This window comes from Myotis davidii, unplaced genomic scaffold (assembly GCF_000327345.1).
Source record: "Myotis davidii unplaced genomic scaffold, ASM32734v1 scaffold105, whole genome shotgun sequence".
Taxonomy (NCBI): domain Eukaryota; kingdom Metazoa; phylum Chordata; class Mammalia; order Chiroptera; family Vespertilionidae; genus Myotis; species Myotis davidii.
Window position 1 is genome coordinate 113561 of NW_006300371.1, and position 10373 is coordinate 123933.

General features: G+C 40.8%; 1 protein-coding gene across 4 annotated transcripts in view; it reads left to right on the plus strand.

Moving 5' to 3' along the window:
- Positions 1 to 10373, plus strand: part of MTRF1 (mitochondrial translational release factor 1) — a 109298-nt gene that overhangs the window by 75247 nt on the left and 23678 nt on the right. For all 4 annotated transcript variants that reach the window (XM_006776931.2, XM_015572589.1, XM_015572590.1 and 1 more), the window contains 3 exons: positions 3327 to 3499; positions 4432 to 4549; positions 9862 to 9998. In XM_006776931.2, coding sequence (XP_006776994.1) covers positions 3327 to 3499; positions 4432 to 4549; positions 9862 to 9998 — 428 coding nt within the window. The remainder of the gene's footprint in view (positions 1 to 3326; positions 3500 to 4431; positions 4550 to 9861; positions 9999 to 10373) is intronic.

Here is a 10373-nt window from a genome sequence, read left to right on the forward strand (position 1 = left end):
AGTAAAACAAAGATTTATATTTTTGATATTTATTTTATATATTTAAATGCCATTTAACAAAGAAAAATCAACCAAAAAAATGAGTTCACGTGTCACCTCTGACACTCATGTCATAGGTTCGCCATCACTGCTCTAGAGGTAGACATCATCTCCAAAGCTGTTCACTATACAAACACCCTCAAAAAGATTTTCTGGAACAAAAGGGCAGGCAGGTTGAACAGAAGAAACTGGTAGAGAATTGTCTCCCAACATTAGTATGAACTCATGAGATATTTTCTATCTCTGATCACTGAAAAGGCCTAGAAACAATGACCAGCCCAGTAAACATCCCTAGCACTCAATTGTGGTCTTAAAATATTCTTTCTCTTTGAAAGGAGAAATAGCTGGTTCCAGTGTGGGGCAGATGTTCAAAATAATCCTGGAATATCTTGTTATATCATTACTAGAGGCCTGGTGCATGAAATTCATGCACGGGGATGGAGGGTGGGTGGGGAGGATCCCATACCCCAGCCCTCTCGCAATTTGGGACCCCTCGGAGGATGTCCATTCCTGCGGATCGGACCTAAACTGGCAGTCGGACATCCCTCTTGCAATCCGGGACTGCTGGCTCCTAACTGCTCGCCTGCCTGATTGCCCCTAACTGTTCCCCTGTCGGCCTGTCCCCCTACCCGGGCCCTGCCTGTCTGATCACCCCTACCTGCTCCCCTATCTACCTGGTCGCCCCTAACTGCCTCTGCCTGATCATTCCTAATCACTCTGCCTGCCTGTCTGATCACCCCTAACCTTTCGGCCTGCCTGCTTGATGCCCCTAACCACTCTGCCTGCCTGCCTGATTGCCCCTAACCACCTCTGCCCCAGCCTCCGCTGTTGCGGCTTTGTCCGAAAGGACGTCCGGAAGGTCGTTCGGCTGTCTGGTCTAATTAGCATATTATGCTTTTATTATTATAGATGCAGCCAATCAATGATTGTCTCTCATCATTGATGTTTCGATCTCTCCCTCTTCCTCTCTGAAATTAATAAAAAAATATAAAAAAGAGCCATGTCAAAAGAACTCAGAAGTTAACTTGAAGAGGCTCCCACTGGCCAAAGATGGGGCAAGTGGAATTTTAATCAATAATTCTCATTGATTTAAACATGCTGACTGCGTTCAAATCCTTGAGTTCACAGTGATATATAAAAAAATAATTACCTAATTCATTATATTGTTAAAAGAAAGATATTGGGCCTTGCCCATATTGCTTAGTGGTTAGAATGGCAGCCTCCACACCAAAGGGTCTCAGGTTCAAGGGCACATATCTGGGTTTCAGGTTGGATCCCCGACAACTAATTGATGTGTCTCTCATATCGATGTTTCTTTCCCTCCCTTCCATTCTTTATAAAGCAATGGAACAAAAAGATATATTAGTAAAACATAAAGGAATAGAATCAAGCATTAAGCCTGCCTTTCCTATGTAACTGTATCAGTGGGTAATCAAGTACTAGGCAAGGGGAATATCTCTTTATAAATTCACTTTAATTAAAAGTGAAAAAAGAGCCCAGCTGGCGTGGCGGTTCAGTAGTTGAGCATCAACCTATGAACCAGGAGGTTTGATTCCTGGTCAGGGCATATGCCCGGGTTGCTGGCTCAATCCCCAATGGGTGTGTGCAGGAGATGGCCGATCGGTGGTTCTCTCTCATCATTGATGTTTCTATCTCTCTCCATCTTCTTTCCTCTCTGAAATCAATATATATATATATTTTAAAAGTGAAAAAGAAATGATAGACTATAACCATTTTACAATTAAGCATCAAAGGCTGGCAGGACCATAAAAAGAGAGAACCAGACAATATGTGCTTCCTATTGTCTTACCAAGGAGCTCAAGCTCCTGTCTGATCTAGTCTCTGGATCTAGCTGCCCAGTTGCAGACAATACAGAGGGCAACAGCACAGGTTGAATTTTCCCAAGAGTAAACAATCAGCCCTAACTGGTTTGGCTCAGTGGATAGAGCGTTGGTTGGCCTGGGGACTGAAAGGTCCCAGGTTCGATTCCAGTCAAGGGTATGTGCCTCGGTTGCAGGCACATCCCCAGTAAGAAGTGTGCAAGAGGCAGCTGATCGATGTTTCTAACTCTCTATCCCTCTTCCTTCCTCTCTGTTAAAAAAATCAATAAAATAAAATAAATATTTTTTGAAGAGTATGCAATCAGCAAAACCAGACTGTAAGAAATTCTACGGGTCATAGCCCAGATTCCTCAACAGATAATTTATAGAAAACAAAAGAGATGGATGATGAGATTAAGAGATTTAAAAGACAATCAAACTTTTTCAAATGGATAAGACTAACTTATGTGGTGCCTAAGGCAGCACATTCAGGTAATACAATTATTATTAAAAAAGGAATAAAACTCAGAATAATGGTTACTCATGAGAAAGGAAGGAGATTGTAACTGGGAAGGGGCATGTGAAAGGGCATTTAGGATGACTGACAAAGTTCTTTTTCTTGACGTTGTAGTCACTAAGTCATACATTTGATTCATGTGGCTTTCTATATCTGTATATTACTGCATAAAAACATTTTTTAAAAGCACATTTGATAAGAAACTAGCATTAAGATTCTTTTGTGATAATCTTTCCACTCAACAGATAAGTAAGAGCTACATTTCGATAGATCCTTGAAACCTTGGGATGACCTATAGCAGTGATGGCGAACCTATGACATGCGTGTCAGAGGTGACACGCGAACTCATTTTTTTGGTTGATTTTTCTTTGTTAAATGGCATTTAAATATATAAAATAAATATCAAAAATATAAATCTTTGTTTTACTATGGTTGCAAATATCAAAAAATTTCTATATGTGCCACGGCACCAGAGTTAAGTTAGGGTTTTTTAAAATGCTGACACGCCGAGCTCAAAAGGTTCGCCATCACTGACCTATAGTATTCATCATTATCAAATTATTATGTAATTGAGCAGTCTTTTTTATATAGCACCATATTATCCTAAGGTGGCATAGGGTAGTTCAAGAAGAAAATGTCCTAGTATTTTTTTTTCTAATAGTATTTTTATAAAAGTAAAACGTGATTATAGAAAATTTAGAAGAAAAAAAAGTATAAAAAGAAAAATAAAAATCTGTTGTTATTCTGTTCCTCAGAGATAACTGTACATAATATTTTGGTGTGTTTCTTTTTATATATTAATACATTTACATTTGGAAAATAATTTTTTACCTACTTTATGTTCTCATCTAAGGAGCTATATTCACATTCAGGCCTTAGATTAAGGACATTTAAGATCTTGATCCTTTCAAATTAGAAATCATTAATCATTTCTGGATATTTTTTCCTAGGTGGACTACATCATGCAGCTGCCCGAATTTCTGGTGACAATGTCTATAAGCATTTGAAGTATGAAGGTGGGATTCACCGAGTTCAGCGAATCCCTGAGGTGGGCCTGTCATCAAGGATGCAGCGTATTCACACAGGAACAATGTCAGTTATTGTCCTTCCTCAACCACATGAGGTAACCTCACCAGGAGGCATTGAAAACTTACTCTTTGTAAATGGTTGTTACACTGAAAAGTCTTAGCTTCTAGGGAATTCAGTGATTTTTCAGGGTGACCTACTGAACTTTGTAGTCACTTTTGAGAAATCCTTAACTCCTCCCTAGGTAAAGTTGCCCCTTTTATTTCTGACCAAGATGTTTTGTTCTAAATAGAAGTCACTTCTCTACATAAAACAGAATCCACAAAGCTTTTAAAATGTGGCTCAGTGGTGGATTGTTGACCTATAAATCCGGGGGTCATGGTTCAATTCCTGGTCAGGGCACATGCCTGCGTTTTAGGCTTGATCCCCAGTAGGAGCTGTGCAGGAGGCAGCCAATCAATTCTCTGTCATCGTTCATGTTTCTCTCTCTCTTCCTTTTTCTTCCTCTCTGAAATCAATAAAAAATATATTTAAAAAAAAAAAAAGAAAGCAGAGTGTCACCTTGTTCGTTCTCAGGTGGGAATGTGCACATGAAGAGCAATGTGAAGTTTGCTGCTCTGTGCATATCTTCTAATGACTGTGAAAGTGCTGTAATAATTGATTTGGGAAACAAATTTTAGGAAGTAGGTGAATTTGCAAATACAGAATTGGAATAGTAAGTATTAACTTTATATGTAGATACATTATACATACATACATATATTTTACAAAATTTTCTATCTAATGTAGCTTTGTGGGATGACGACTGATGAAACTTGAAAGATTGCATAACTTAATGATCTCATAGCATCTTAAGTCATTATTAAAAAACAGTATCCATTGAAATAGGGAGTTTATTTCACCTCTTAGTCTAATAGCTATGATTTATGACCCAAAGCAATACAGTTTATTTGAAAAATTTGGGAAAAAATTTAGTATTAAAGTATTTGTTGAGTGTAGAATTTACTTACGTTACACTTTTTGTTCTAGGTAGATGTGAGAGTGGACCCTAAGGATTTGAGAATAGATACATTTCGAGCCAAAGGAGCTGGAGGCCAGCATGTTAATACAACTGATAGTGCTGTCAGACTTGTCCATGTCCCCACAGGTAAGCAAGTCTTTTTGCTCTTGTACTTTTAATTTTTCTTCATGTCTTATAAAACTATTTAGCTTTTAGAAGGAAAGAGTCATGTGTGAGTGTTTGGTTCCTTACAAAAACTCTTTAAAGGTGACATTGGGGTTATAGGTCTGAGGTTCCAAATCTACTTATATAAAAACCATGGGTGGTGTTCATCACGACCATCAGAATCTCGACCAAGCGGAAGTCAGTCAGTCCTTCAGGGCTTGTCTTGGCAATGGCTGCGCCCTCCCTCCAGCTGTTTCTGGTGAGGGCGGGGTTTGAGGCAGGAACCTGCCCTTGGAGCGTGAACCCACTGAATCCTGGGTCGCTTTGCAAAGTGCTGCGCCCTCCCGAGCTGTTTCCCAGAGCTGTTTGAGTGTAATATCAAGCCAGAAGTTCGACCAAGTGGAAGGAAGTCAGTCCTGCAGGGGTTTCTTGGCAATGGCTGTGCCCTCCCCTGAGCTGTTTCCTGGAGCTGTTTCTGGTGAGGGTGGGGTTTGAGGCAGGAACCTGCCCTCAGAACGTGGACCCACTGAATCCTGGGTCGTTTTGCCAAGGGCTGCACCCTCCCCAGTGTTTCCTGTGTGGCCTGAGAGAAGATCCCACCCTCAGAGCACCAGGAGCGCCCAGCAGCAGTCAGTCCTGAGTTGCTGAGGTGGAGGCCATGGCGTGGTAGAACTCTGGGTCTGGCCCAACAGGGGGCATGGCCGTTCTTCAAACCAGACCCTGACAGTAGAAAGGAGGGAGCCCCATTCCTCACAAAATCCGCTGTTGGATAGCTAGCTGTCAGTGGCCTGCCAGCCAGGAACCCCATTCACCCTTGAGTCCGCAGGCTGATGCTCTATCCACTGAGCCAAACCAGTTAGGGCAATTAATTCCCTTTTAATGTTCACGAATTTCGTGCACCGGGCTACTAGTGTGTTCATATTTCTCTTCTGTTTGGAAAAGATACCTCTCTCAAGGGAGGCAGAGAGTGAGTGGACCTATTCAGGGAAGCTGTCCAAGTATGCTACACAGGGGTAGACAGCCAGATGCACCCCAGCCTAAAAACAAACTTGCAAGTAATATTGGACATGCCATGCGATTTTGTCACTGTGTAGACTGACTGCTAGCTCCATTAGGCTCTGCTGCATGAACGTGGTTACTTTGAATACTGGTAATTTTGTTATACTATGAGGTAATTTTGAAGTCCTTCATGCGATTTTATTTTATTTTATTTTATTTTTTATTTTTTATTTTTTTTGCTGGGCCCACATTTCAGTTTATTGCACTTTTCCCACAATCACTGAGTCCTGCCGGGCTGTGCCCAGGGCTCCGGAGGCAGGACCTGGAAGGTGAGGCTGCGCAGCAAGCCATTCCCGTGGAGGGGTGCCCCAGGGACCACGTGGCCACGGTTGGGACACCCGTCGAGGACTGAACCCCACACCCCGTGCCCACGTAGGTGGCCCTCATGACTCCCATCCACGTCTCCCCACCGCCTCCCGGATGCTGCCCCCAAACAGGGCCTTCATGCAATTTTAAAGATTTCTATCATTTTTCAGGTCTTTAAACTTTTTAAATACTTAAATTTCTTTTCTTTTTAAACTCAATTTTACGTTGCATGTATATGGTTTTAAAAGTCCAATAATAGCCTGGCAGGTGTGGCTAAGTGGTTGAGTGTCAACTGTGAATCAGTTGGTCATGGTTTCATTCCTGGCCAGGGCACATGCCCATTTCAGGCTGGATCCCCAGTAGGGGCCCTGCAGGAGGCAGCCAATCAATGATTCTCTCTCATCATTGATATTTCTATCTCTCTCTCCCTCTCCCTTCTTCTCTGAAATCAGTATTTTTTTAAATGTTGGTTTTAAAAACAAAAAATAGTCCAATGATAAAGTCCTATAACAAAAAATAGCAGCTCCCTGGACCTTTTCTTCCTCCCTCCTCCCTTCCTTGACCCTAATTTACTCAAGAGGCAATCACTTTAAACTCTTTTAGCTATTTTTTTCTCGTAATTATCTGTGCTTCTAATTAATAGGCAGATCTGATTAAGTATAAGAGTATATATTCACTACTTAATGTAGTAGATGAGTATTTTGGCAAAATTAATCTTCCACTTTTTTTATGTAAGAAGCAGGTAAATAGTGTTCACTACTGAGACAAGTAATATACTATGATTTTATTTTCTAAAGTTAATAATTACTTCTTTGTTTTTATTTGCATAGTTTTCTTTGACTCTAAGTCTCCCTATATCTTTCAAAAGCTGTAAGATGAAATTAACCCAGTTTACTACAAGGCTAATGCTTTTATTAAAAAAATATGTTTTTATTGACTTTAGAGAAAGGAAGGGAAAGGGAGAGAAAGGTATAAATATCTGTCAGCTGCCTCTTGCATACCCCTTGTGGGGTTCGAGCTAACAACCTGCACTTATGCCCTGACTGGGAATCAAACTGTGATCTCCTGGTTCATAGATTGACTCCAACCACTGAACAATATCAGCTGGGCTGCAATTCAATTTCAAAGAGGTTAAAGAAAATTTAATGGGCTTTTTAGAATAAAAATACGGAATTTTGTTCTCATTTATAATTGGAAATCTTAACCCTAACCTAAGGATATGTTTTCATTGATTTTAGAGAGAGTAAGATAGGGAGAGAGATAGAAACATCAGTGTGAGAAAGAAACGTCAATAGATTGCCTCTCATATGCACTCCGACTTGATCCCTGATCAAGCCTGCAACCTCCATATGTTCCCTGACCAGGAATCAAACCCACAACCATTTGGTGTATTGGACAACACTCCAACCAAGCCACCTGGCCATGGCTCAGCAAATATATATTAATACTATTTGGTACTCCTACTACTTACAATTTTGGAATTTCTTATAGAGCACTGAAACAACACTGAGAAAACTTTTTTCCAAAAACCCTTCTATAGTTTTTTTTTTTTTTAAATAAACCCAGCACTCTGTTTTAATAGCTCTTCTATTATCCAACATATCTTTTCACCCCCTAAATCCTCTATTCTTGAGGGCATATTTATGAATAAATACCCCTGTATAGAAGTTATTAAAATATATAATCACAAGATTTCCTTAGGAATTAATGAGTTATAAGCTATATAAGTTCTAGACTGACCCACTGGATAGGAATAATGCAAGTGTCTAAGCAAAAATCAGTACAGGTCAGCTGATGAGATTCATTTGAAAGAAAGCTTATGACTGACTAGCCATCATGACATGGAAATTTTCATATTCTTTTGGGTGGTAGGAAAAAAAAAAGGTTAGCTAGTTTAAGACAGTTCCGGGGAAATGCCTGGGAGATGGAAGCCAGTTGGCACCCCAGCCCAAACATGTGGCTGCAATGAAGCAGTCAAGAAATAAGTTTAAACTAAAAGAGGTGAAACCTAGGTGTCCTTCTTAAAGTATTATCAAGTGTAGATTGTAGCTTGTTTAGACAGGGTAGAAATATAGCGTCACGGATCCTTATGAGTCAGGGATCCAGAATCAAGGTCCTTCTGCCCAGAATCAAGGTCGCTCATGCCAGTAGAAGGACACAGAGTTTGGTAAAGCAGAGCAGAAATTTTATTCTCTGATCAAAGAATGGAGGAAGGTAAGCCCATCTTCAAAAAGCACCTTCCTGGGGACTCTTCCCTCTCCCCATGTGGAAGTCTGTGCTGTGAGATTCTTTCCTCTTCCCCACTTGTTCTTCAATAAATTTCCATCTTTGCTATAAAAAACAAACAAACAAAAAACACCTTCTTGCCCCGGTGAAATGATTGGTTAATTTTAAAGGATCAAGGTAAGACGTAAGAAACGTAAAAAATCTAGAGGATCAGATTTCTTCAAGGAGGTACACATTCCATAGGACGGGAGGACATGTGCTATCATCTTCCTTCTGCTCACAGTCTAAAATGTATCTGGCAGAATCTCTCCCCACTCCTCAACCCTGTGGTGATTTTAGTACGTTAATTAGTCATAGTTCATCTGAAGTTCACTTTTCTTTCATCATGGTGGCATTTTCCAGCTTAAACCTGTGGTACTTGAGTCTCTTATCTGGTTTCTACCTTCGGGCTTTGCACACTATGGAATTTGCACCCTTTCTTAATGAATTCAGCCTGTTTTTGTCAGGGACAATGTTAGAAAATAAGAGAAGACAAGAAGATAAAGTCAGTAGCAGTTTTGGGTTGTGTGGAGGCACAACCCTGTGACAGTAGTTTTGAGAGTAGAATTTTATACACATTTTAAAAATCTCCTGCAAATAGTTACCACCCTATCAGTACAGCTGGCCTTCTGTTATATATGTACCTGGGATCAGGATTGGACACATTTTCAGAGTGATAGTTACAAAATTAAGAACAGCAGCCCAGCCCTAGCTGGTTCGGCTCAGTGGATAGAGCGTCGGCCTGCGGACTGAAAGGTCCCAGGTTCGATTCCGGTCAAGGGCATGTACCTTGGTTGCGGGCACATCCCCAGTAGGGAGTGTGCAAGAGGCAGCTGATTGATGTTTCTCTCCCATTGATGTTTCTAACTTTCTATCCCTCTCCCTTCCTTTCTGTAAAAAATCAATAAAATATGTTTTTAAAACAAAACAGCAACCCAAAGCTTCAAGGATCACCATTCCAGGGCTAGATTTGGGCTAGTTACTGGACTCCACAGTGGGTCAAACCCACCCAAATTCAGAAGTTGGCTAACCAAAATGTGTATTTAGATGTGCTGATCAGTTTTCTTTAGAACCAAGACAGCTGAGAAAACATTCACTATAAACTCTTCCTTTGAAAGAGTTTGAGCCCTGGTCAGTTTGGCTCAGTAGATAGAGTATCAGACTGTGGACCAAAGGGTCCTGGGTTTGATTCCTGTCAAGGGCACGTACCTTGGTTGCAGGACAGAGAATGGAGCAGCACTGTATTGGAGGTGACAGTATTTTGCACTTTATTGAGCTACAAAAGTCTCTGGATGAACTGGGATGGAGAGGCAAAGCTCTGGAATGAAAGTATGTGTAATCATCTGCAGATGCAACTGCTTTCAGTCTTCTCATCGGAAATACCTCATTTAAGTATCAGAATATAGCCATCTATCACTACTACCATCATAACAAGTATAATTTCTGAAGTATGCTAAATCTAAAAAACAAGAAATAATAAAAAGTACTTAATCCTTTGTGACCTTTCCCTAATTAACCCAGGGGGAACTTTAATATATTCCTCAAGTTTGTCTCTTCCTCACCACTGCCCCCAGTTGTATTGAACTATAGCTGACCCCTCACTTCTATCTCAATTTGGCTTATGGAGGCTACAGTTTTTACCTTTAACCTCTGTTATTTTTCAGGGCTTGTAGTAGAATGCCAACAAGAACGATCACAGATAAAAAATAAAGAAATAGCTTTGCGTGTGTTGAGAGCTAGACTTTACCAACAGATGATTGAGAAAGAGAAGTGTCAACAACAAAGTGCTAGAAAACTACAGGTAAGATTTATTTGGTATAATCTATCCTATCTAATTAAAGAGAAACATGGTAATTAGCCGTACATCCGCTACCCTTCCCATTGGCTAATTAGGGCAATATGCAAATTAACTGCCAGCCAAGATGGCGGCCGGCAGCCAGGCAGCTTGAAGCGAACATGAGGCTTGCTTGCTCCAGTGACAGAGGAAGCCAACGTTCCCCGCCTGCGGCAGCCCAGCTCTGAGCTTCAGATGCAAAATGTTGCAATTATTGAAGCTAAACAAGCTCCAGATAGCTGCTTTCAGCCAGCAGCGGGCTCAGAGCGCGGAGCAGCAGTGATGGCAACAGAGTTTCAATTATAGAAGCTAAACAAAGCCCAGATATCTGCTTTCAGTAGA